The sequence below is a fragment of the Anomalospiza imberbis genome, chromosome 22, assembly GCF_031753505.1.
Source record: "Anomalospiza imberbis isolate Cuckoo-Finch-1a 21T00152 chromosome 22, ASM3175350v1, whole genome shotgun sequence".
NCBI lineage: Eukaryota > Metazoa > Chordata > Aves > Passeriformes > Viduidae > Anomalospiza > Anomalospiza imberbis.
Genome location: NC_089702.1, coordinates 101406 through 128126, shown reverse-complemented (window position 1 = coordinate 128126; position 26721 = coordinate 101406). Strand labels below are relative to the sequence as shown.

At 41.3% G+C, this 26721-nt stretch overlaps 1 protein-coding gene across 14 annotated transcripts in view; it reads left to right on the top strand.

Moving 5' to 3' along the window:
- Window positions 1-26721, top strand: part of TLK2 (tousled like kinase 2) — a 56143-nt gene that overhangs the window by 20647 nt on the left and 8775 nt on the right. For 8 of the 14 annotated variants that reach the window (XM_068212408.1, XM_068212412.1, XM_068212410.1 and 5 more), the window contains 13 exons: window positions 3233-3304; window positions 5689-5758; window positions 6790-6833; window positions 7920-8015; window positions 10683-10850; window positions 11400-11495; window positions 14301-14393; window positions 15938-16048; window positions 17203-17339; window positions 18717-18869; window positions 22681-22747; window positions 24564-24661; window positions 25041-25122. In XM_068212408.1, the coding sequence (XP_068068509.1) occupies window positions 3233-3304; window positions 5689-5758; window positions 6790-6833; window positions 7920-8015; window positions 10683-10850; window positions 11400-11495; window positions 14301-14393; window positions 15938-16048; window positions 17203-17339; window positions 18717-18869; window positions 22681-22747; window positions 24564-24661; window positions 25041-25122 (1287 nt within the window). The remainder of the gene's footprint in view (window positions 1-3232; window positions 3305-5688; window positions 5759-6789; window positions 6834-7919; window positions 8016-10682; window positions 10851-11399; window positions 11496-14300; window positions 14394-15937; window positions 16049-17202; window positions 17340-18716; window positions 18870-22680; window positions 22748-24563; window positions 24662-25040; window positions 25123-26721) is intronic. The other 6 variants (XM_068212403.1, XM_068212402.1, XM_068212404.1 and 3 more) reach the window with 5 other exon arrangements.

Genomic DNA, 26721 nt, shown 5'->3' with positions numbered 1-26721 from the left:
GCTTACTTCAGGGTTTTTTTCCCAAAATTCACATTCATTCCTTTAATTCCTTTTGTGTCATGTCCACTTAAAAATGGTATGCTAAATTAAGTGCTGAATATTTATCCCAAGTCAGTTGCTGAGTTAAACAGTCAAGAATGATAAAATATAAATTTGAAGCATTTTTTATAGGCACACTAACTGACGGTTAGCTGAACGGATGTACTTGGCTATATGGTTTCTCACATCCATGCCTAAACTTGTTGCTATAAGCAGTCGATACCTAATTTCACGTATAACCCCATGTTATCTGGATAATCAGGAAAACTTGCTTTTCCTTTCTCTTGGCACACTACATGAGAAGAGGTGCAGCTGAGCACAAGGTATGAAGCATCCTAAGTATTGCATCGTTTTTGCTTTGAGTACAGCACGTTATAGTGAACAATTTGGGTTTCCATAGCTGAAATGCTTCAAGACAAGACTTTTTGCCAACTTTGCCAAGTTCAGCTCTTCTCTGTAAAGGTCTTATCCTTTAGAATAAGAAAAGTGTCAATGTCCTCTTAAATGTAAGCAGGGGAAAGGGAAAGTGATGCATTTGATCCATTCTATGGTCAAAAACATGTCTACAAATAATTAATTATGCATTTGTTCACAAATCAATACATGTGACAGTGAAATTGCTAGATACCTATAGACAATGACAAGCTGTTCTGTTCCAGTTCCATAATGAAGAAGTTGGTTCCTTCTCACCCTTTCTACTACTGCACTGAGTTGAATTTTACCACATCATCAGTGAAGGTTCTAGAGGAAGGTTTAAAATAAAGAAAAAAAAAGGGCTTTTTTCTGTTCAAGAATCTGACCAGCACTCAACTCCTCTTTCATTGATGCAAGACACTGTTTTGATTCCAGCTGGTAGACCTAAAAATTTCCCATGCAGGGTAGTCAGTGCAGGTACTTGCAGTCCTAGAAGTAAGAAAAATATTGTGGATTTTGTATTAGGCATTTTTCCAGCTGCTTGCCTCCCAGAACTTTACATTCAGGTGCAGACTGAGTGGATTTCTTGTACTGGACAAGATAAACTTGTATTTCTGCAAAAAGTGTTAGTATAATTTCTAGCTATAAGTGGTCCCATCAGTTTATTCTCCAGGTGATCCCAGAAAACAAGGGCCTTACAGAAGAATTGTCCTATGTAAGCCATTGACTTTCCCCTTCAGTCATAATGTTCATGGAAAGTTCAAATGTGATGTTTTTGAAGCAGCTGCTCCTGTCATTTGCTATCCATCTGCAAAATGGAGGCAGCGAGATTTAAGCAAATGTGGAAACAACTTTCACTTTCATCTTTATTATGTCAGAACTCCAGTGCAAGCCCAGCAAACACTTGTTTGGAGAGATGCTCCTGTATCTCAGAGTTCTCACCTGGCACAGGAGGTTAATTGGTGCCTCGGATGTGCTGTTGGGGTTGGAGTTCCTGAGAGAACAGAAAGATTTTGGAGAGCAGCATTTGTGCAGTTCATAAACAAGTTTTTTCATGGGTGAAAGGATTCACTTTCTGTTGCCACTTGCCATAAGATTTTACAAGGTTAGTGTTGGCACTTCTGTTAAGTCCTGTTGGCCCAGGAGTAAATTCCTGGAATAACCAAGAGTTGTACCTATAACATTTGTGAGTCATCACATTGGGTGGTAAGGAGCCTGTTGTTTTGCTTAAAAGAAGCTATTGCTGAAAAGATGAGGTGAAACGTTTTTTCTGGTCCTGAGCTATTTGTGTGATCCCTTGAAGGGATAATAGTATGGCTTAAAGAATGGACACCTGAAATTTTTCCTTAAGGGAATCCTAAATGTTCTGTTACTTGAGCTATTCAGGGGTTGGTTTTTTTGGTGTTTTTGGGGTTTTTTGGTGGTTTTTTTTTTTTGTTGTTGTTGTTGAAGCAACTGAGCATATTGTTTTAGGAGAACTGAATTTGATATTTAACTCTCACAGTGAACACAGAAGGTAAACCTTTACTTTCAGCACATGCCTGCTTGGGAATTTCGGTTAGTAAGAGCTAGGTTATGTTACAATTTCATAGTGGTGTTTGTCCCTTATACAGGGAAGGGGGAACTAATCTATTCAAAAATTGCCTAGTGTGGGGTTTCTCTGTGGTGTTAAGGCTTCTCCCCCACTCCACCACTGGAGTCTTCTGCTCAAGTGTATAATGAGAAGTGGCTTTTCTTTGAGGAAAGATTGATTGGTGGGAAGTGGTTACTGCAAAGTTAAAAATGTTAAAATAGAATGCATCTTGGGGAAAAGATGCTCACAAGTTATTAATGGAGAACTGGCTTTATCATGTCATTCTTCCTGTTAATACATTCCATCATTAATTATGAATCTTGTTTTTACATCTTTGTCAAATTTGTCTAATTTCTTAAGTTAGATCTGTAGGAGGATACTTTTGTGTCAGGATAAAACACAGTGACTTTGCATGATTCACTTTTTCCTTTTAAAACCAGTTTTAATAGAGATCTTAAATAATTTTGAAACTACTTCGATATGTAAAAATGCAGATGTGTATCCAGCAGAGCCTGCAAAGATGCAGCAGACTCTTGAGGTACCTGGTTACAATTTTGGTAAATCTTTTCTTATCTCTTGAGTTTCTGCTTTGGCCAGGTGGGAGCAGCTACTCTGCAGGCAGGTCACACATGGGTCCATAAAATAGCCAAGTGGGAAAGGTGGTATTATGGGTACCAGCTGTACTGCTGTTAACACAAGTTTCACTTGTTCACTTTCCTAGTGTTGAAAAAAGCATAAAATGACACTTTTAAATCAGTGGTACAGCCATTTTCTGTAACAGTAATAGCTGGCTTGCCAGATGAAGATGCGTCTAAATGCTTAGCTCAGGGTCAAGCAGATGCTTGCCTAGAGAGCTGAGCTTGGAACTCCTGCTACTCAACAAATCGGGTTTTCTTCCTTAAGCCTTAGGCTTCTATAAATACCACCTTGGCTATTTTGTGGATGTGGGTAAATAGACCAGTTAGGAAATGAACTGATGCAGAAATACTCCAGAGGCTAGATCATTATCCTGAGAAAAAATTGTTGAACAATCCAACTGTCCTGCTGCAAATGGCTTCTGAAGGCTCTTAGTGCCCCATCCCCTGTCTGGGAGTTTGACCCGTGGTGCTGCTGTAATAGTAGTTAGCCCAGAGATTCAGTGTTTTTTAGGATGGGTCTGCCTTGTAGGGAAGTTGTTTTTAACAGTCTTTGCTTGATTTTCACTAGGGTCCGTTAAATAGTGAGTCTTCCAACCAGAGCTTGTGCAGCGTGGGCTCTCTGAGTGATAAAGAATTGGAGGTAAGCAGGCACAACTGCTTGGGGAACATGATCCATCTCAAAGCACGGAAGAAATTGTGAGAGTCAGTGACAGTCATCTTAGTTTGGAGAGTGAAAGGGACCAGGGAAGTATTTAGCTTGACCCTGCAGGCTTTCAACTTCTCTGTGAAGCTCTTCCTCAAAGCTTCCCACCATTCCAGGAAGGTTTTACCCAGTCCCAAACAAAGCATTCATAAAGCTCAGCTTGCGAAACTCTTTTCAGCTCACTGGGATACATTTTTGGATACACATAAAAAGCCAGAGAGCATTAATGGTAAAGTTTGCCATATCTATCAAAAATGTGAGTTTGCCTAAGCCTGTACAAGGCAGAGCATTTTATGGGTTATTCTGTGGAAGTGTGGGGAGGTGAAAATTGATGTTTTGTCCGTGGTTAGTCTCACTTCTTTAGGATTAACTATTTCAAAATGTTCATTAAAGCAGCAAAATGAATTGTAGTTGGATTTTTATTCTAAAATCTAAATCTAATTTTATTCTAAAATTCTGTGTTAATAAGCCAAAACCTCAAATTTAACTGCATTTTCTTACGCATTTCTTACGAACTTCCCCCGTAGTTACCAGGTAAGTTTTGGGTCATATTTCCCTCTATTATATGGTAATACGGGTATGAGGGGCTTTTGGGAATGCAGTATCTTAAACTCCATAAAGTAAGTGTAGTTAATAGTGAAAATCTGAGTATTCATTCTTTTAATTGTTTTTCTTTTTAATGAACTTCTGTGGAGAGATACAAATTGACCAAGCTGACATACTCAAATCTCCCATTCCTTGCTTTTTCAGTCTGTAACAGATAATGTTTTGTGTAATTTTTCTTATGTAAGTACTTGAATGGAAAAACAACTTAAACTGATTCTCATTAATATGCTCACAGCTCCATGGAGGCTGTAATGGAGCCTGTGGTGTTAGAGTCACGCCAACGCTGTTCAGGAGCTGCTCTTAACTACACACTGAGGAGGCAATGTCACTGACTTTTACACACAGAGGGGCTGGAGCAGCAAGTTTCTAGGTAGTTTTGGAGTTTTCAGTCCCCTCATTCTAAAAAAGTACCTTGCAGACACAATAACCATCTTTGTTTTAACATCCCCTCCATCCTCTTACCAAGGCAGCTCTCTCTCTGCAAGTGCCCAGCTGGTAACAGGGGGCTGTAGATGTCCAGCGCCCACTGGCAACACAGCCAGGTTTAGATTCAACTTTATCCTTTTTATCTTACTAAAGGAGGGAGATTTATTTCTGTGCTTAGAATGTGTAAGTCTTGGTAGAGATCTTTACAGAGGGTACTTGAGATTTGGGTTTCCAAAGAGCATGAAACTTAGGTTTACCACAGACTCTCTGGCCATGGCTTTCCCTCCTCCAGAGCTGTGTTTTGCACAGTGTTTTTCTCCCCACCCCCAGGCTATGGTTCAGTGGTGGCTGCAGTGATTGGAGAACATACAGCTTGGGAATTATTTGGTATAAGAGATGTTTTTAAAATGACAGTGGTAATGAGAATGACAAGACATCTCTTTCTAGCAACCTCAGTGAGCTGCTTCCAGCAGTGCTTCCCAATGTCTTCAGCAGGTTTGACCACAGATGTGACCCTGATGAGGGGGAAAGCACCAGTCTCCTCCATTCTCATTTTTAGGCTTGCTAGCCTCATACAGATAGATAGGCCTGACACTTTTGGAGCCCTCAAGCCTGTCAGCTGTGCTCCATGTTGTGCCGGTGCATAAATAAATTGATTGTGCATAAATCCACTGATCAGCTGCCCATCAGGTCTCTGGGTGCTCACAGAAATGGCACATGCAACTGACCTATGACTTCAATGAGAGCTGTTGAGGAGCAAAGAGAAGCTTAGGTGAATTGTTGCATCTGTAATGGCTTTGTCCTGCCTGCTGTCCTGGGATAGTTCTTGCAGCCATCTGCAGTGGGCTTCAAGAAGAAGCATTACCTGCAGACAAAGTGAATTGGTTAAGAGGCTGTGATTGGACTGCAGATTTGGATGTCAGTACTTAAACCTCTCGTCATTATTCCCTTTGGACCAGTACTATGACCACCTTGAAGGGGTTTACATAGGCTTTTATAAATGTTTGAGCTTGCTCTGCTAACCTTGTAAGGTCACTGGCTTGCAACAGCTGAAATAGAAAAAATAAATTACCTCCTTGTTAACCACATTCTCTCCCTCCTGCAGCACATCTGTGAGAAGGTAGCAACTCTTTAAGAGCAGCTGTTTCTTTAAGTACCAACCATAGAAACAAATTAAGCAGAGAAATGAAACGGCCACTGGGGATATGGAACAGATCATTGTGTTTGGACATTTTCTTTAAATCTTGGAATAACTGCAGTAACGTTAATTTTGAAGTATTGTTTAACAGACTCCCGAGAAAAAGCAGAATGACCAGCGGAATAGGAAGAGAAAAGCAGAAGCCTACGAGACCAGTCAAGGTAATCCATGCTCCAACCCTGCCATAGGATTGCCACTTGCTTGGTAACTTGGGCACAATGTGCACAGGCAGTGTCCTAGGAAACTGATGGCTCTTCTCAAGGGTGTGTCAGGCAGCTTATTATAAACTACTCCATGGTGGTGTATTCTCTTCTGGGAGCCTTGTTATCTCTATTGGCAGGAAAATACTTGGCTTATTTGTACAAACTCTTGCATTTTTATGGGACAGGCTGCCCAGAGGTTTCATATTCTGCTCTGAAGTGTTGTTTTGGTCCTGTGTTGCTACATATACAGCAGCCAGACTTCAGAATACAGCCTGCACTCTCTTCATTGCTTTCCAAGACACATGCCTGCCTTGTTGGAGCAAGTTCTCACCACAACAAATCAGGAACAAGCTGTGCCCAAGCAGACAGTGCTGTCCTGAGTAGAAAACCCAGTGTGTTCAATCCAAGTTCACGTTTTCTAGCAAATGGGCAGAGGGGCAGATTTTGAGTTCTTTCACTCTTCAGCAAGAAATGAATGAGAATTGTGTTGACAGAACTGCTTTGATAATATGATAGTAAGAAAAAAGGACTAGGTTTTAATGAGCTGATGTTAAGCCACTGCTAATTATCTCTCAAACTCTTACAGGAATGCTTGTGAGAGATCTAATATGCAGTAATTTATCTGAAGGCGGAGGAGTAAAAGTACCCTTTGCTCTCTCCTCATCTTGAAGGAAATTTTGGAGAACCTGTGCAACAGTCAAGACCTTTAGTGTTTTCTAAGTACTTCAGCAAGTGCAAATGCTGTTTGATTGGATCTGACATGTTTGGAATGGAGAGTTAATTGAATTGTCAACTGTAGAGCCTCCAAAAACAGCACAAGGGCTGTAACCCTGGGGCGGGCTTTTATTGTGCGGAAGCTTTGTTGTGATAGGTGTTGCACTGAACAGGAAAAGGAGTGTCAAAACGTAGGAGGAGATTTTTAGGATGGCATGGTAACTTCTCTCCTTTAAAGTACAACTCTTATTTTAATCCTTTGCTTTCCTTTTTAGGGAAAGGCACTCCTAGAGGACATAAAATTAGTGATTATTTTGAGGTAAGAATCTTTTCATTGACAAATCTGCCTTAATTCACATTTTGCAAAATCTGTGCATAGAAATTTGTAATGAGACGTGTTACTGATCTGTCATTGGGATCATGGATTGATGATGTCAGGCTGATATGTTCATATCTGATTAGGTAGAGGACATGAGGAAATTTATTTTTAAATTAACATTTAGTTGAACAGTTGATAGGGCATTTTTTCACTTAAGTATGGGTTTGAGGGGTTTGAGGTTGATTTCCTATGGAACCTGTATCTCAGTTGAGGATATCTCTAGGTTTGCAAACAGTTTTGATAAGGATCCTGTGTTGCAAAAGAGCCCACATGCACAATCCTCTTGATTGGAGTGGGAAGTTGTTTACAGGGTTCCCTCTTAAGAAAAACTTCCCATGGTAGCCTGGTGCCATAGGGTCCAGACCCCTCCCCAAAACAGTGATGGACATTCTAAATTCAGTATTCTTTTTGCACTGCATGATATCTGAAGTTTTTCTAGGTCTGCACAATCCAGAGCTGTAGCTTTTCTCTTAATTTTGCTCTCTATTTTATGGAATAACTTGGAGTCAGAAACTAAATGCTTATTAGTGCTTACTTCTTTCCTGGGTACATTTTTTTATGAGCAGTATGCTGTAGGGGTTTCTTTACCAATGGAGCAGTTCCCCAGCTCCTTACCTGTCCTGCCTCTTAACAATGACTGGCACAGGTGCTTCAGTGGAGATGAGCATTTCCTACCACTCTTAGAGTGCACATCAGACACTTCTCCTCACAGGGAATGGGCTTTCTAATTCCAGAGAGTAAGTAACTGATATATGGCCCAGCAGGCAGGTTTATAGCTTTTTGTATTACAAAGGAAATGTACTCGGTGCAAATAGAAGTTTTTGTCTTAGGTACTTCCCTTATTTTGAAAACTCTGCGTGAACTGTTAAGGTTCTCCTCTTAATTTGTTCAGTTTATGTAAATTATTCCCTGAAGCCTATACGGCTTTGTTTTTAAGGTGAATGTGTTTCTTCTGTCTGTGTTAAATTTGGTTAAATGTAGTACCTCTGTGGAATTCCTGATGATCAAATCTGTTTGTGTACCCAGTTTGCTGGGGGCAGTGGCCCAGGAACCAGTCCCGGTAGAAGCGTGCCGCCCGTTGCCAGATCCTCTCCACAGCATTCCCTGTCCAACCCCTTGCCGGTGAGTGTTCTTGGGGACACAGCTGGTGGCCCGGCATCGGTTAACTTCGTGGCCATGCTTCAAACAGGTAATACAAGGTTCTGGACAGGGAAATGTCTCTTGGTGAGTGATTTGGCTTGTTCTCCATTTTAAATCTGAAACTGGGTTCTGAGAGCAAAGCCATGTCTAGGACCCTGAGACAGTGGCTAGTCCAGCCGTAGCTGTCATGAAGATCTGAGCTTAAATTATACAGCATGAATGTTTCTAATGTTCTGTTTGAGTACAGAGGGATGCCAGTCCTTAATAAAGGTGGAACTGACCTGTAAGTTACCCTTTATTCTACTGTAGCACTTGAACTTCTCCATGGAGTTGGGAGTATGTTGTGTGTTTGTGCAGCACTAGTCAGGATTATTCTGATCTTGATTGGATCCCTTGGGTATCTTGAACAATGTCCCCACCATAATTATTTTGGGAAGGCCTTTTACTTCTGTTCGTGTGCACATGACTTGCAAGGGGCATTAGAAAAAGCTTCCAGAGAAATGTGTGTACATGCCCAGCTGGTGCTGGGTTTTGGCATGAAATTACACTTTACTTGTAGCATTTCTGTGAGGTCTGGATGTGAAGAAATAACCAGTGTTTTTAAACCATTTTAGGACAGAGCAGCTAAAAAAATTTGTTGCAACTAGCAAAGCAGTATTCAGAGGCTCTGTTGCCTGGGCTTTAGTATTGACCATTGGCTGGGCCCCTCTTTAAAAATTTTCAGCATTTGTTGAGTGTCACAAAAGACTGGAGACATTGTGGGGAAGACTGATATTTCCAAAGCCAAATGCAAAGTCTTTAGTGATCACATTATTCTGCAGAGACCTTTGCGCAGTTCCTGAATGTACTGAACTAAACCCCAACACTAAACACTACTCAGAATTCCCTGTGTTCATAGAGGTCAGAAGCTTTGTAATGCTGCTTGAAGGGAGAGCTTCACATACACTTCTAGATACTTTTTAATGTTTCTAAAAATTAAAATACATCTTACTAATTGAATGGATTTTCATGTTATCATGTATCAATTCACTAATACATCTCTTTAAAGAGAAGTTAATGAAGAAATAGTATCTCTGAATATTGCAGATGTGTGAGGGATTAGGGACAATTCTATATTCCAGCAGATTAGATAACCCACAATGTGACAAGTAGATTCTTCCTTTGATTTTCTTCTTCTATGCTTGTATATGTGGAGTAGGTAAAAGTTAAACAGAGTGTTTCTGTTGAATATTGATGTCACAGTTAGTTTCCGCTAGGCCAGTTTGTCTCCTTTCACAGGTGCTTATCTTCTGTTCTTTGCTCTTGCCGCTAAATCTGGGATGTTTACTTATTCATAACAAACTATTCTGGGCCTTTGCAAGATCTGTCTTCTCCTTACAAAAGGAATGTCAATGGTTTGATCTAATCCCCCAAAAAATGGGGGGATGAGTGAAAACTGGAGGAAACTGAGTATCTTACCCATTACAGGTGTTAGTAATGATCTTGGAAGGAAGCAGAGTGTTAAAATGTCTTTCACATGATATGTGAAACCTCCTCCAGATCTGAATTTATCTGTACTGTACTGGAAAATTTCTGCAATCAGAACTTGCAGAATAATTGTAATGGCCTCAGGATGTAACTACTTCTCTTCAAATCTCTTGGCCGATTTGAATTGCCTCACTTCTCATTTGATTAGAATGATCTGCAGGACTTGAGACTCTTGCAAGGCTGCTCTCAGGCACAAGCATTCTTTTGGGGAAGGAAACACACTCTTGGAATTGGTAATGTTAACCAGAAAACAGGTTGTAATTTACATTTTTAAGAAAAAATGAAGCCTGACCTGACTGTTTGCTTTCTTGGAGGCATTTGCCTGGCCTGGAGTTACAGCTTGGAAGGACTTGCATGATTATTACCCAGATTGCCAAGTTTTAGCAGTGATAGTGTGGCTTTGGAAACCAGGGCATTGAGATGTCGTGTGCTGTAATCAGTGTAGCTCGGATGATTCTTCTTGTTAAACTCAGTTCCTCTACCACAGTTGGAAGACTAATCTACTACAGGAGAAAGGAGCTGGCCCTTAAGAGATGTAATGGACCTTTAAATGATTTTGGGAATGAATAAGTACTTCGCTTATCTTGCAGGAGATGGGCCCCAGCTGTAATGATAGAATTGAGCATACCCTGATGTCTGGGTCCTAGACATGGTTAGGTTGCTGCCATTTAGCGTTTCTGACTCAGTTTGCTTTACCAGAATAGCATCATATCATGAAATTGGCTGTTTGAAAATGAGTCCTTAAGAAACATTAAAAAATATAATTGTAAATGATTTGACCAAAATCCCAATGTAGATTTTTGGACCTGCAATCTATTTAGCTCCACTGACTCTGAAGCACATGTATTTGCAAAGGAAGAGGATGTGTTAACTGACAAGGAAATTTGTCCTGTGTGTTCATTTGTTAGGGTTTTTTCAATTGTTAACTTCATTTCCTTGTTGCTGTCTGCCATTGGAACAATCACTGCAGGAGTCCTGTGTGAGTTATCAGATCCTCACCATGCTGCCTGCTCATTCCTGAGCTGCTGCTTCACTGACAACAGTTTTGGCAGAGTCAGAGAATCGCTTCTTTTAATTAAAAAAAAAAACAACTTCATTGTCTGTTTTTTGACTGTGTTGCAGCGGCGAGTGGAGCAGCCGCTGTATGGGGTAGACGGCAGCGCAGCCAAGGAGCCGCAGGAGGAACACTCTGCTCTGCCAACGCTGATGTCGGTGATGCTGGCGAAGCAGCGGCTAGAGAATGAGCAGCTGGTACAGAGGGGAGGTGGCCTCTGTTTTACTTTTGTCTCGGTGAGCAGCTCCGAAAAGATTTGAATCCTAAGGCATGTGTCTAGTTAAGGGATGGGGAATTTGAAGCTTTTCTGCCCAAGTGCGGCTTTCTTTTTGCTGTCACCTTCTGGTAAGTTCATCTTCCTTTTGAAGAGTTCTTAGTCCCAGGCTTTGATTTTTTAATAAAATGGCATGAGTTTTAAGGTAACAGCTCAAAATCTTACCTAGATCAAAATGATGTCATCCGAGAGGATAACGTGATAGATGCAGAAAAGCAAAAGATTGAAGTATAGTCTTGTTGCGAGAAGTGCTTGGTTTAGCCTTGCTTAATCTTAGCTGCTGTGAATTATATCAGGCTTTTAAAAGCTTTGTCTTCAGCAGGTTGGGCCAGGCTTCTTGGGAGAAACTGATTCTGCTTTTACTGAACTGTATCTATAAAGCATCCTTAAACCTGAGCATGAAAGTGTGGTGCAGGCCAGACTGCAGCTCCAGTGTGGAGATGAATGTATCTGCACAGGCACTGGTGGTCGTGCTAAGGGACATGTAACAATACCCAACTTTCTTTTACAGGCCCAGCAAGGCAGCCCATCTTCTACCGGATCAGGGAACACTGAGCATTCCTGCACCTCCCAAAAACAGATTTCCATCCAGCACAAACAGTCACAGGTATAGCTCACTAGACAACATAGCTCTTGGATGTGAGGTTGAAGCTTGATGCAGTTGTCTGCTGTGCTAGAGGGTGCCGCTGGTAGTGGACATGATGCTTCCAGTGAGAAGAGCCAGTATTCCCAACTCCATCTGTAACTGCTGAATTAAGTTAATTTCTCTGAGCTTTGTTCCTCATCCTGTAAAGAGTGTTTTCAGTTGCTGCTGCTAGAGTTTGTCCAATCTCCTACTGAGGCTTTTCTGTGTCAGTGCTGTGGGCAGTTTCTCAGCTGTATGTGATTGTGCCTGGGAGAGGAGCACCTCAGCTCTGTCTGTTTCTGCTCTGTTGTATCCTCATTGTTCTTCCTCTGGAAGTGAAGGTGAGAAGGAAACCTGAGTGATAGTTGTGAATGTCTCTGTTCAGGCTCTGGGTCTGTTCAGGTGCTGGGTCATGGGTGCATCACGTTGCGTACAGTACAAATCACCACAGTCTTGCTGGCAGCTCTTTGACCTCTGCAGAGTCCACTTGTGGAATAGTTGTCCTGTCAAGGTGGAACATGGTGTATTCCTGAAAGTGCTTCCAAGCAACTTCACTGACCTGGGGTTAGTAAGAGGAGTAGCTGTTCTGACTGCACTGCTATCTTTTTGCTACCTTTTAAATTACTGAGATTCTTACAGCTGTGTCATCTTCTGTTGCTTACCAGGGTGCCCGGCTTTATCTGCAGTGCACCTGGTTATCTCTTCTCCAAGCCTGCTTTTAGTCTTCTTTGGATTTTCATCTCAGATTTCTCTCTGTCTTCCCTTGAGCAATTTTTAAACAGTCATTTCCTCACACCAGTCTGTGCCAGAGATGATTTTGTTGCTGGGAAGGTCCATTCTCCATTAACCCTGCAGGTGGTACAAGTTCTCTCTTCAAGGACAGCAATCCCCTCTCTGGGGGTACTTGCTCAAGTCTGGGCTCTATGTTGTCACTAGGGTCGCATTTGTCATCTGTATTGTTAAAATTGGCTTGGGAAGATCCCTGTTTCCTGACAGTGCATGGAGAGGTCTGTGTGTAAGAATGATGCCACAACTCAAGAACCTGCCAGAGATTATGTTAATCTTTGCTGTTCCAACACCCATGCTTAAAACAGTGGTCCCGCCTGGAGGAAAAAACAAGGTGGTTTTATTTTCTTCTGTGCTTAACACAAGGTCTGTGTTCTTACCAAGATGTTATCTGAACAAGCTTTCTGCCAGTGTTCAGCTTCGTGATATTCCCCAGAGGTCTAGGTGGGGCATATATGTGCAGGAAAGAATCTAGGAAGATGTTCGGTGGCATGAGGAGGTCCTGTACACATTCCTGGTTTTTCCCTTCCAAGCCTGTTAGGAGTTGATAGAGTTAAAAAATAGATAAACTTCAATGATTCCCAGCTTGAATCATTTGTGGCAGTGCCAAAAACAAATCAGCATGATTTCCTCAGTGTTTTCAGTTAGTGCTAGGGCCCGAGTGCTCTGAGGTGACTTGGGTGAAGTCACATGTAAGGGTATGTATCCTGACTTTATCTGACATGGGGTGAGCATGTCTGTGCACTTGTCTAAGTGAAATAACAGTCACTTACTAAAGAAACTTTCTGCTGTTTGGCTACCAGCTGCACCAGGTTTTCCAGAGACGTCCTGCACAGTGCCTCCCATGGCAAAGCTTTTCCTGCAGGCAAGGAAGCATACACCAAGTTGAGTCAGAGGTGAGGTGACCTGCCCAGGCCACCTCTTTGTCTCTTGGGATTTAGACCCATCTTGCTTGATGTGCCATGCTGGCGGGAGCTCTGTTTGAGCTTTTCCATACTGGGGCATATGTTGAGAAGCAACAGTCAGCCAGGTTTGTCTCTTATTCCATGGTGTTGGCTTCCAGGCAAGCTTGAATTTTGGAGAATAGTTATATAACAACTCCACAGGTAAGCCTCTGCAATCTCTTCTCAGAAATGGAATAGGTGCCTGCTAACCACAAGCAGGAAATCTGTGTATACAGTCCTGGAGAGTTTCCTCTATGTTGACTTGACTGTTTTAGATTCTGTGTTCAGGTACATACTGAATCCTTTCCCTCCCTCACCCTTTAATTGGAGTGCTGAATCTGAAATATTCATAGAATATAGTGTGTGTCTTCTGTTCCTAGGTATAACTCTCACTTCACTGCTTCACTGAAGGTATTTGAGATGTTCTGCATCCCATAAAACTTTCCAGATAGTTTTCACTCAAAAGCTATAAAGCTCCTGTCCCCAGTGGGTACTAATACATCAGTTTATCAGAAACAAAAGCTTGCCCCCAGTATTCTTGCTGTCAATCTGTTACAATATTTTAAGATGAATACCTGTGTTTTCTGTCAGGACCACTATAGAGCCCACAGGTGTTGTCTTTTTCTGCTGATGGTTGTCTGTGCTCATGAAAGATCATAAATTTGATACTCCATCTAAGGCCTGGGATTTGGTGTGGGTTTTATTTTCTTAAGCCTTCTTTCTGTGCAAGTCCTCCTTCATAGGGACCACCAAAGAGTGTGCAAAACTCAGCTATAAATGTAAAATTCACAGGACACAGAGGATATTTTAGGCTGTTAAGAGTTACCAGTTTGTGCTCTTCAGAGCTCTGTGCTGGCTGACTGCACCTCCTGTGCTGGAGGAGCCCACCATGCAACAACAAAATGAAAAATGGAGAACATTCTTCCCCTGAATGCCAGGATGCAGGGGATCAGTTCTTCTGAGACCCAGCAGGGGGTTATGCTGGGACTTTAGTGCTGAATATTCAAAACATTATCCATTTGTCTTAAACATGGTTTATGGTGATTTTTCCCTGCAGTCTGACCTCACAATGGAAAAAATATCTGCGCTAGAAAACAGTAAGAACTCTGACTTGGAGAAGAAGGAGGGGAGGATAGATGACTTATTAAGAGTAAGTATTTAAAGTGGGACAACTCTTCTAAATGCTGCTGTTTAAAGGTACTTAGAATGCTTGTGCCAGCCAGGCTACAGAGCAGGGGCTTGTTTACCAGGTGTAGAACCAACACCTGCAAGGTAAAACAAATCCAATTATCCCTTACCAGCAGGATGATTGTCTGGCCTGTGGACCCTGTTTGGGCCTGCTTGAACCTAAGCAGTGTCCAGGGTTGTACAATGCAGAGTTGTTGTAGCTCAATTGTTTGTGTCCTCAGCAGTGCTGGCCTCCCTTTGATCTGTTGCAGACTTGTGTATTTTGCTGGTTAACCTAACAGGTTTCTCTGCAGAATTCACAGAATCATGGAATCACTGAGGTTGGAAAAGACTTTGAAAATCACAGAGTCCAACCATCAACATAGCAGCACCACCATGTTCTCACAAAACCATGTCCTTAAGTGCCACATCTGCATATTTTCTGAACACTTCCAGGGATGGTGACTCCCTTTTCCCTCCATCCAGTTACTCCCCTCTTCTAAGTCCTTAGGAGCTGATTCTGCTTTCTGTTCACTAGCCTCTCAGTAGTCTGGGAAGCCGTATTCTGAACTGCTCATTCAGGAGAATCAGGGACATGTATAGCAATGAGAATATCCTTTGGCCAAACAAAAAGAATAAAGTTCTTAACCCATTAGTATTCTTCAGTAAAAGATAAGTACCTTCAAACCAAGGATCTTGTATTAATGGAGAAATTCTAATTGACTTAGCTTTCATCAGTTGGGAGAGGGAGCTTTTGTAAAGTGTTGAAAAGCATTAGAAAGCACATTAAAGGGAGTAGAGGGAAGACTTTGTGTGTGTCTGGTCTCAGCACCTGAAAGAGCTCAGTCAAGCTCATTGGAGACATGAGGCACATGTATGCTTGTGGGAAACAATCCATGAAGCAGGAAATAGATTTTTTTTCATTGTTATTTTTGCTTTTACCAGACTATTAGTTGGAAGGGAAATGGTTAAATTTAACTCTGTTAATGAAAGTGGTGGCACATACAGTCCTCTGCATGCTGTGATGGTGTGAACCAGCAGCTGCCACTGGGAGCAGTCTGTGTAGAAGGGCTGATGGAAAGTGACTCAAACAAGAATTTACCTGAAAATACAAAGAGTTCCCCCATGCTTTTACTCTGCCAATATTGCTAAAGTGGGAGGATAGTCCAGCAATGACTAAGCTATTTTGAGACTTGGTTGCTGTGGCAAGGTCTTAAATGCTTAACAAAAAAAATATATATATATATACTTTTGCTTGTATTTAGTCTCTTTGTACCTTAGTTCCTTACATGTAAACCAGGATGACAGAACTTCCCTGTTCTAGAGGGGTGTTAAGATGTGAGTGAGTTAAAAACTCAAGAGTTTGTCTTGGATGTTTTGCTAAACAAAACCTGTTCTTTTATCCTGCTGGTTTTCTGACTTTAATCTGATCCCCATGGCTCGATGGAGAAACTTCTTCCTAAGTGATGCTTAGTTTGGCTCTTCTGAGTGGTTTGAAGTCACAGGCTTTGTTCTCTGTTCTTTTAGGCCAACTGTGATTTGAGACGGCAGATAGACGAGCAGCAGAAGATGCTGGAGAAGTACAAGGAGCGGTTGAATCGATGTGTAACGATGAGCAAGAAGCTTCTTATAGAAAAGGTGAGCAGGGGACATCTCTGCAGCCACAGTTCATATCCTTGAAAATATCTCTATTTTCTTAGCAGTAAAAACCTGCTCCTGTTGCTTCAGTGATAAAAGATGACCTGAATTTTGTCTTGAATTACTTCTCTGCAGATAGGAATGTAATCCAGAGACTGAAGTGGTTCACAGTGTTCAGATTTGGTCTCTTTCCACAGTGGCAGAGTGATCTCTTGCTTAAATGAAAGAGCTCTAAATGCAGCAGGCATTGCTTGATTTGGAAACCTATATGCTTGAAATGCAACGCTGTGCAGCTCTGGGAATGCAGGAGCAGTGTCCCATTGTGCAGTGGAATTACAGATACACTCTGGGACATGGGCAGGTGATGCAGACCTTCTTTCAAATGGCAAAGTAGGAAATCGTTGCTTTGTGTAACACTGAAAACAACACACTGGGGACAGTGCCAGGTTCACCAGCATCCAGCCTGGTTCATTACGGAAAGATTTCCAGCTTTCCTGGTTGTTAAATAGTGTGGGGGTTTGTTTGCTCTTTCACCTGTTGGCCAGTTATACCTATTGTTTGTGGGTACTGGATGGGCAAAACTACCCGGGTGCTGTCTGGGACATGCTGTCTGTTTGAGTTGATTTTGTCACAGAGCTGATTGTTCTTGGCTGAGCAGGGCTCCCCCTCTCCAGAGTGATGACCTTGCTGAGATTGTGTCACTTCTGCACATGTACGAGACTAGGACTAAGCTGGCTGATCACTGTATCTTAGTCTTAATAGTGATTCAAGGTACATTTTCTTTATTCATCTCCTGAATAAGGGCCTGGTCAGAGCTGGGCCTGCAGTCTATCTAAGCTACTGATACAAAGAGATAGTTTTTAATCCTACTGCCAGGCTGATCTCAACTGATCATAGGATGGATGAGCTGCCCAGGCAGTCATCAGGAGGGAAGAGTGAGGCTGAAATGTCATGATGGAGGTGAACAAATACCTGCCAGACCAGTGTGAAGCACCAGCAATAATTTGATCAATGATATTCAGCTGGGTTTTAGATCTGAAATATTTCAGAACTGAAATAATAGAAAGGCGAAAGAATTGGTGGTGATTTAAAATGCAGCACAGCCCTTAGTAATTTATGGCTTGTATTTTTACGTGGCTTTATTTTGCTTTCAGTCAAAGCAGGAGAAGATGGCATGCCGAGATAAGAGCATGCAGGATCGATTGAGGCTGGGGCACTTCACCACCGTGCGGCATGGCGCATCCTTCACCGAGCAGTGGACAGATGGTTATGCCTTCCAGAACCTTATCAAGTGAGGACAAACAGGATTGTCTTTAACTTGAGAGGCAGAAATGGGAAAAAAACCCTACCAGTTGTGTGTGATGTCTTGCACATCAGAATGTGAGAATGGTGTGACTGATGCATGGAAGGATCAGATAGGAACTCCTGACAACGAGGAACTCTTTCACACTGAAGTGAGAAATCCATTTCCGCTGAAATATCCAGAGACTTGAACTGGAATGAAATGGTTTGAGTTGGCCTCTGGGCCAACTGTTGCTACCTGTTGGGAATCTTCAGTGCATCCACCTGGCTGTGTAGTGCTTGGGGTGAAAGGGTGGACCAAAATCTCACATATATTGTGAGTCAATTTGATTTGCATCCTTGCATATATTAGTCAAAGTAGGCTAATTAGCTTGCCCTTTTTTCCCCCCCCTTAATTCGAAAGTATAGAAGCTTGAAAGAGAAAATCCATACTATTTAACTTGTTTTGCCTTCTGGTAACAGTGATCAAAGGGGCTGCAGAAACCTGGAAATGAAGATCAGAGACCCTTTATGCAGTATGTTAATGGAAATGCCCAGTCAATTCCCACCTGGTCTAGACCTTTAAGTAGGACTTGACAATTTATTTGCACTAGAGTTATGTGTGATCCTTAAAAATCACACCACTTCTCTGTAGTCTGATAGGGAGGTGCAGCTCTTGTTAGGCACAGATTAGGGACTTCATAATTCTTCCTTTGTTTCTGCTGGAAGTCATGGCAAAAATACTTCTGGAATACTTACCTGCAGTCTCAGTCCCTTTTTAAAAGGGAAATAGGTAAGCAAATGCTTAGGTCATTTAGACTTGAAATTTCAAGTGTGCTTTTATCACTGTAAAATGTTTGAGATAGTATTTTTATCTTGGAGGAGAGACAGTTCCTTAGTGAAATTGGGAATGATATTGGTTATATTCCAGAGAATTTAAGATAGCTTAACTGTACTTTTGAAGTTTAAGGATACTTTCTCAGACACTGCCAGACTTCAGGAATAGTTTTAACAGGAAAATCTGAGGTTTCAAACAGAGACTTTTAGGAAAAAGTGTGTGGAAAGTTAGTGACATGCCATGGATCCTAGGTTTCCATGGGGTTATCAACTCCTTTGGATGTCCTCTGCATGAATTAAACCTTTCACTTAATGAACGATTTCTGTGAGCCAGGAAAAGAATCCCGTTTTATGTAAAAATACCTTTAAAACTCTGACTCATCATGTTTGGCACATCTCCCTTTTCTGTACAAAAATATTTTGTTACAAATCTTACAAGTGCAAATGATTGGAAATTCATGGGTCCAATCTGGTAAGAACAGATGCTGAAGACAACCAAGTGCGCACCCTTAGTTATCTGTCGTGGCTTTTTTTCCTCTCTGCTTTTCAGGCAACAGGAAAGGATAAATTCCCAGCGGGAAGAAATAGAAAGACAACGAAAAATGTTAGCAAAGCGGAAGCCACCCGCAATGGGCCAAACCCCTCCAGCAAGCACCGAGCAGAAGCAGCGCAAGAACAAGACCAATGGAGCAGAAAATGAAACGTAGGTTCTGTGGCCTTCTTGGTGCATGGCAAAGCCACATGCTTTGATTAGAGCACAAAATATCTCCTGGGAAATGGAATCTTGCCCTTGCCTCCAGGCTTCGCTCCATGCAGAAATGAATGTTGTGGCATTAGCCCGGCATTCACCAACATCTTGCTCCAGTTCTAAATAGTTGTGCTTTGAAGTAAAATAAAGATCATTGCCAAGTCCAGATTATGTAGGAGCTTAACTTTATTTTTTTATGAGTCCAGTAATTTTTTCAGTATTCCTGTTGTGGTCAGGTTTGAAAAGTGGGTTCTGACTTTAGTGTTGTAAGTTCAGAATTGGTATCAGTATCAGGGTATATGTGGTGCTTTTTTTAAGGAAAACAAAATTGTACACATTTAGAAGCCTTGATTTCTGTATAGTTACTGTGGAGAATTCTGAATTAAGAGTTTTGAAACTATTCATTTGGGATGCTGAAGCAGTAAGATGCTCTCTATGGAGATAGTGCATTGAGCATTGGCCTGTTCTCCAAAACAGTTCTTCACACATACTTGACTCAGGGAAATGGTGGGAGTGCTATTCTTCTCTTTTTTTTTTTTTTTTTTTTTTTCCCCCTGCCTCTTTTGAAGTTACCTGATGCTCTAAGAGACTTGTTATTCTTCTAGAGTAAAGCTGGGGCTTGAAAGAAATTTAGAACATTATTTCTTCAGAAGCTTTTGTGAGTTGGAAATACATTTAGTCAGAGACTTAGCCCTACCTTCTCCTAGTTCCCTCTATAGACTTAATTTTCTTGCTGTAGGCTAATGCCATAACCCTCATTGACACTTTTCATTTTTCATTATTAAATCTCCTGGGTTTGACTTGACCTCAAAGTTCCAGAAGCCCGTTGAATTCTTGGTCTTAATCTTTAAAAGGACATGTGAAGCAAAAGCTCCCACTGCCTTTACAGTCTCAGCAGAGATGGCACAAGGCTATGTGAATCCTGATATTCAGGGAGCCCTCAGCTCCAGGGCTGTGCCCTCAGAGTGGGATACAGGTACCTGCAGATCGGGTGGGTTGTGTTGGAGAGCACTTTGTGCTTCCTGCAAATAACTAAGTTGGTTGGAGACCTTTTCCCCTCATTCTGGCCAAGGGAACCTGAAAAGAACTAAATAAAACTTTAAAGTCGTCCTTTTTATTGCCAGGTTTGAGCTGGGAGAAGCAAATGGAATGTCTGTACATGGACATTTTTGAAACACTGCTATTCACTGTGGCAATCTTTCACTTCCAAAGAGCAGGATGAGTTTTCCCCATTTTTGTGGGCTTCTTTTTCTCCAGCAGTTTGGTGCAGCTGTAGCGTGGCTTACTCTGGAGACATTGCAGCACAGGTCCTGGTGTGCCCTGGGAATCCTGGTCACGTCAGTGATGCTTCTGCTTGTGCTTTGAGCCTGCCTTGGCATAATCCATGCTCTGCTAGGAAGCCTCTTGGGTTCCCAAGACTTTTTCTCTGTTTCTTGCTGGTTTATCATTCTTCACTGGTGCATTTTAGGGTGATATTTTCGATTTAGAAAGGTTCTTGTCAGGTACTTGATAAAAACTGCTTGCCAGGGTATGGATATGGTTCATGTGGAATGTTGTAGCTTATGTGAAAACACTGGGGTTTTTGCAAGTCAGCTGTAGCAACTGGACTGACTGACTGCTTGATAATCATTAGTTATCCAGTAAGTGCATTTGTTGGACCATTGTGTATCAGGAACAAAATTTTATGACTTCTGGAGAGAGGCTTTTCATTGTGGAACTTCTACAGAGGCTGATTTTTAGGCAATTTAAATATAAATGTTTCTAAAAGTTGAATGAGAAGCAGACAGCCAAGTTCCTTTTTTATTTTTGGTTCCTCTGTGGTTTATGGTTGCTACTGTGTCTTAAAAAGGAGAGGAAGGTCCTGTGATGCAAATTTAAACGCAAGCTCTCCCAAAATGAATTTTCTGGCCTGTGACTGAGAAAAGAGTTTTTTTAATTCTGCTGGGGCTGGTTGAGATTCATTAGGGCAGCCTTCAGCTGTGCTAGAGGTAGGTAGGGTGTTTCTAGCACGTTTCTGTGAAACAAGGCTGTGTTTGTCTCCGAGCCCCCTTGATTTTTGTGATGGTTACTGTGATAGGCAGCTGTTTTGGGCATTGTTAGCCTGGTGGTGCTTGTTACATCACTGCTCTAGTGAGTAGACTGATGGTGTTTGTTATTTGTGCGCGAACATGTGTGCAAACCTTGTTGCTGGTTTATTCAGTTTTCTCTTTATTCTTTACACAACAGCAACCAAAGAATCACAGAATCACGAAGACCTAAACTCTTGGGACGGTCTTTTAGATTATCTGAATCTAATTAAAATTCAGGCTGTGTGTGTGAATTAGAATCATAGAATCACAGAATATTCTGAGTTGAAGGTAACTCCCGAGGATCCTCAAGTCCAGCTCAGGGCCGTCAGTAGTTGTGTAAGAAATGAGACAGCATGTGACCATCTTTGGTACTGGCTTTGTATTTTATGTATCTTTAATTTGTAGTAAAAGTTCCTTCTGCTCAAGATTCTTTCATAGGGAACTTGGCTTATGAGTTTTTCATTAAATTTATCTGGTAAATGCTTTAGGCCTTGTTTCAAGTACCTAGACTCTCTTCATTATCAACAGAGGGAAGTTGGGACATTTCAAGATGAGCACTTGATGAGCTGAATGTGCTCCCCTCTCAGTTTACTGAGTAAGGTCTCCCTGCATAGACACCAGACTCGGTCCCCCTTGAAAGAAGTAGAGGTGTTGATGCTCTGGAGGTCTTCTGCACTAACCTTATGTGAAAGTACTGTGTAGAGCATGATTGCTGTTGCAGAAATCCTCCTGGGATATGCTTTGAACTCAGTTTAGGTTTAAAAGAAGCTATTTGTATGTTGTCACACGCAGATCATGTTTACAGAGTGAACAGATGCAAATGATAAGTGTGTCGTAGCTTTGCGTTCACATGTGATGCTTTTACCAAATTTCTTGTTGGTAGTAATGAGACAGTTAATATAGCGATTCATTTTTCTAGTCCTAAAGACCTCAGTGTGTCATTGCATTTCACTAGCAATGGGTTCTGTCACTGTTTTAGTTTAAGGCTGTGCTTTGTCCTACGTAGCATGCTTGCATGGAAAAGAGGTCAAAAATATTATGAAACTTCTTTTGACCAACCACCTAGAGCAGAAACTTTGCACATAATTTACAATCAATAAAATAGGGGTTATTCCCCTTATCCCATTGCTCCTCGTAACTATCCATGAGGTCAAAAATACGATAAAGTAAATTTCCGAAGGTTTCCCTGGAAGCCATTTGGCAGAACTTGAAACAGGAAAGAGTTCTGAATCCCAGGTCATTGCTCTGTTTGCAGTGGCTGTGTGGCCAGGTGTGCTTCTAGTCTCAAAGTGAATAGCTGGATTGAATTATCCAGCTTTTATTACAAAGAAAAATTTGAAAATGAGTCAGTAAAGCAAACTTCACATGGAAAAAATAAGATGTGGAATATTTGGGCTTCACTTTTCTATATTTATGTTATGGTTTAGCTGTCTTCATTAAAAGTCAATCAGTAGCCTATATAGGTGTTATTAGGGACTTGAATTTGAAATTAATGGATATTGTTCAGGTTTAAGTTTTTGTTCTCCTTTACACTGATTATTAAAAAATATAGGTTGCAGAATTTATCTAAAATAGTTTATGCTGGCTGTTGATCTACTCTGTGGAGTTGTTACTTCCACTGGCAATGTGCATTCTGCAGATTGTTCACTTTATCACGTTTGGAAACCTAATGTGTTGAGTCTTTCTTTTTCGTGCAGGTTAACATTAGCAGAATACCATGAACAGGAGGAAATCTTCAAACTCCGACTAGGTCATCTTAAAAAGGTAAGAACTAGTTGCAACAAAGGCTTTTTGTGCAGTATTCTGTGAACAAGAGCATTTCTCTGTAGAGGTCAGTACTTGTTTGATAATCAAGAGGGTTTTGGACTTGAAAGGGATAGCCAGAATTTTGTAATAATTTTTTTGAGGCGGTGATATTCACAGAAGATGTTCTTTGCTTCAATAAATAGCTTTCTCTGTCCTTACAGTTAAGATTTCATGCAGAAGTTTTACTTTTTTGATACATCTTCTGTCACTGTGACCTGCCTGGTGGGGGACTCTGAATGTGTATAACATGAGGGAACAGTAAGGAATGGACTAAGGGAAGAAAATTATAAAAACACAACAAAAGAATGCAAGTCATTGACTATTCCAGTTCTTTGCAATATTGAGTAACCAACATTATCACTCCAGTAAAATCTCTTTGGCTGTTGCAAACCAATCCTGTTCAGGCAGCGGCAATGCGCATTTGTTCTCAAATACCTTGGCCTCAGTAGGAACTGTACCTGCAGGTGAGGTTATATTTAGATAAGCTGTTGGTTACCTTGAAAGTGATTGCAGTGACCTATAAATACATTTTCTGGGACACTTCAACAGATGAAATACTGGGGAAAAAAGGTAGATGTCTTCTGCCACTTCCTGATTTGCTAAGGCCAAGGAGTTTTCTTTTGGAAATTACCCAAAGAAGAAGTACATATCTTGCTGGAGTGCCCTTTCCTTTCTCAGGTGGTGCTCAAGCTCTACGTTTAGTTTTTTTCCTGTAACCTTGACACACAAGCTGAATGCAAGGCCTCATTAATGTGTCTGTACTCCTTGTTATTTTCTGTGGAAGGGAAAGTTACTGCACACCCAGAATCTGCTGGCAGTCTGCCCATTATGCTTTATTGACCTCTGAACAAAGAGAAGTGACAGAGGCTGGAGAATGCTGCAGGCATGCTGGCTCTATAGCTCCTATATTGCAGGTCCATCTATCCTGGTATAACAATGCCACCCTGGAATGGAGGAATCCATTTGGAAATAGACCTTAATGGAAAATGAAGTCATGTGTTGGGATCGTGGCATTGTCTGAAGCTGTGCTTATCCTTCTCCACTTTAGGAAACTGGCTCATTCTTTATGTCTAAAAATAGAACCAGTTGGAAAGGGAAGGAGCAGAGTCACAAGACAGATGGGTAACAGTGTCCTCTGAGTCACATACACAAATTGTACTGCTCAGGGAGCACGTTTGAATTGGGGTTTGCAGCCCTGGCCACAGTGATGTGAACTCTCATGTCATTTCTCAGGGCACCAGAACTTCCAGCTAGACAAACAGAACTTCCACGTGGCATTGAGGAACACTCTGACCTGTTTGAGCAGTTACCACTAGTAGAATATAATGTTATTCTCTCACACTGCCCATCCTGTCCAGATGCTGCCCTATTCCATGTGTCATCATGACGTCCCTGCTCTTACTGCTGAGGGCTGTCTTCTTTCTCTTGTCCCACCAGAACTGAAATTCCTTCAAAAACATCTGCATGGCACTTACTCAGGGAAGGAGCAAGACCACAGCAACAAAGCTTCTTAATTACAGAAAATATTATAAACAAGGAGGTGTAAAGAAATGTCTCCTCCTGTCAGTGTAGGTGTGAACAGAACTGCCCAGTCAGTTTTCATTCCTGTTGCGCACCACATGACTGCAAATTGACTCTGACCATCTCTCTGATCTCCCAGACAAGTTTTAGGCCAATAACCTCTTCAGAAGTGGAATTTCATTTGTGTTTCCATAAATCAGGTGGAAACACTACCTGCAGTACCTTACAGAGTGTTGTGTTTTTCCTTGTGCAGGAAGAAGCTGAGATCCAGGCAGAGCTGGAACGGCTAGAGAGGGTTAGAAATCTGCATATCAGGGAATTGAAAAGGATACACAATGAAGATAATTCACAGTAAGCACATGGGATTCAGGGATAAGAACTTAAATTTATTTTTTATTTGTTCTCTTCATAACAAGAAACAATCTTTTCATAATCTTTCACTTAATCCTTTTTAAATTGATGTTATAACTCAATAGTCCCTTGATTGTGGGGTGGTACAGGTGAAGCTTGAAGTTCACGTAAGACAGGCTTCCACATGCATCAAGGCATCCTTAAATAGACTTTCATTGGTGCAGTGTGATCAAATAGCATCAAATTTGTCAGTCATTAACACAATTATATTTCTCTGTCTGAAAGTGAAAACGTCATTTCTTAGCTGTGTGGTAGCTGTAATTTATTGCGCAGAGAAGATCATTATTTCTGTCTTCTTAAACTGTGTCTTTCTTACCAGATTTAAAGACCATCCAACGCTAAATGATAGATATTTATTGCTACATCTTCTGGGTAGAGGTGGCTTCAGTGAAGTATATAAGGTAACTTGGAAGTGGCAATCTGATGTGATCTGGATCTGCAGGAAGCAGAGATTTTACATTTGTTTTCTCAATGCTGTACAAGTTATGAAGGGAAGAAAGGAGTACAAAGCTCATGGTGCATCTGGCTTGTATTAGACATCAGAGTTGAGATTTTCAAGTGCTGGCCTTGTCCTCAGGGGTCAGATTTCCTTCAAACGTGTCAAAAAGTGTTGCACCAAGTCTTCCATTTTTGTTAAGACAGAGAAGCAAACCACTTGTTTCTTCAAATGCTATGCACAGATACCTGCAGTGGCTAAGCCTTACTGAGATGGCAGAGCAAGTCTGAACGTGTCTATAAATAAGTGAAAATAGGGCCAATAATAAATGCAAAGACTGTACTTCCTAGGGGCATATGGCTCTTGTGCCTCTTTTTCTTGTGCCTTCATTTTACCCTCTGAAATAGCAGGGGGCACTGTGTGTAGTTTTGGGAATTCCTTAAAGCTGAGGATTCCTGGTGTCAGCACTCTTTAACAGCCAAGACCTGGGATACTTTGGTGCTTGTTACTTGACTATTAAACTTAGAGCTATTCCAGTTCTCAGTATTCCCCAGTTGTACTCAGAAGTTTGGGATTCATGTTGAATTTGGCTAGAATGGAAATAATTATGCCAGTGCAAATATTGGAAACTTCATGGTTTTATTGTTTTGATGCAGCACAACAATAGGAACCTAAACTAAGGGGACTAGACTGCTCAGATTTGGTGGGGGGGAGGGGGGAAGTGTGAGCTGTGTCTAAGTGCTTTGCTGAGTAAGCAGAAAGTTTTGGCTCCACAGATGAAAGCAAGAGGGCATGAATGTTTCCTACCTGCCTGCTCTTAAGAGTTGTAACTATTATTAAAACAAAGAAGTGCTTAGCTCTTCCTCTCCAGGGTCTTGGCTAATCTATTAAGCATTAGGAATTAAGTAGACAACTTTTGAGATGAACACACATTATGCCTGTTTGCTTACCACAGCATTGTGTCCTGTCCTGGAAATCATTATATTATTGTTGCTACTCTCAGGCGAGGTAGAAGATTTCTGCATTGCATTGTGAGTGCATTTTCAGAGGTCCATTCTTTAAGGACTGTTTAAATAATAAAGAAGTAGATGGAAGGATAAAGCACAAGATCACACAGCTCTGCTAAGTTCTTGAATTTTCCAGCTTTTATATGTGCTTGAAACATTATGCTCTTAAGTTGGAGAGGTGAGCTACCAGTGAAACAAAGCATTGAAAAATCTTCTGTATTTTGGTGGTTGTGTTTTATTAACCCAAGTGTAGAAAATTAATTTTGGACTTGGGGGAATAATAGCAGGGTCTTTCCCAATATAAAAACTGTCTATATTTTGGTAATTTGGTCTTCCTAGTCCCTTTGTAACTCTGGTAGTAAAATGACAAAGTCAATGCAGTGTGAGTTAGATCCCATGGGGAAGGTCAGATCAAAGTGCAGAATATTCAGTTGTTTTCAGAGTTGCTTGAATTCATTAGTGCAGCTTATTAAATCAAAATGTGGGTTTGCTTTTCCCTCACTGTTTTAATGCTGATTTCCTGGGTGGAGATATTGGTTTGTTAGAGCTTGTCTGCT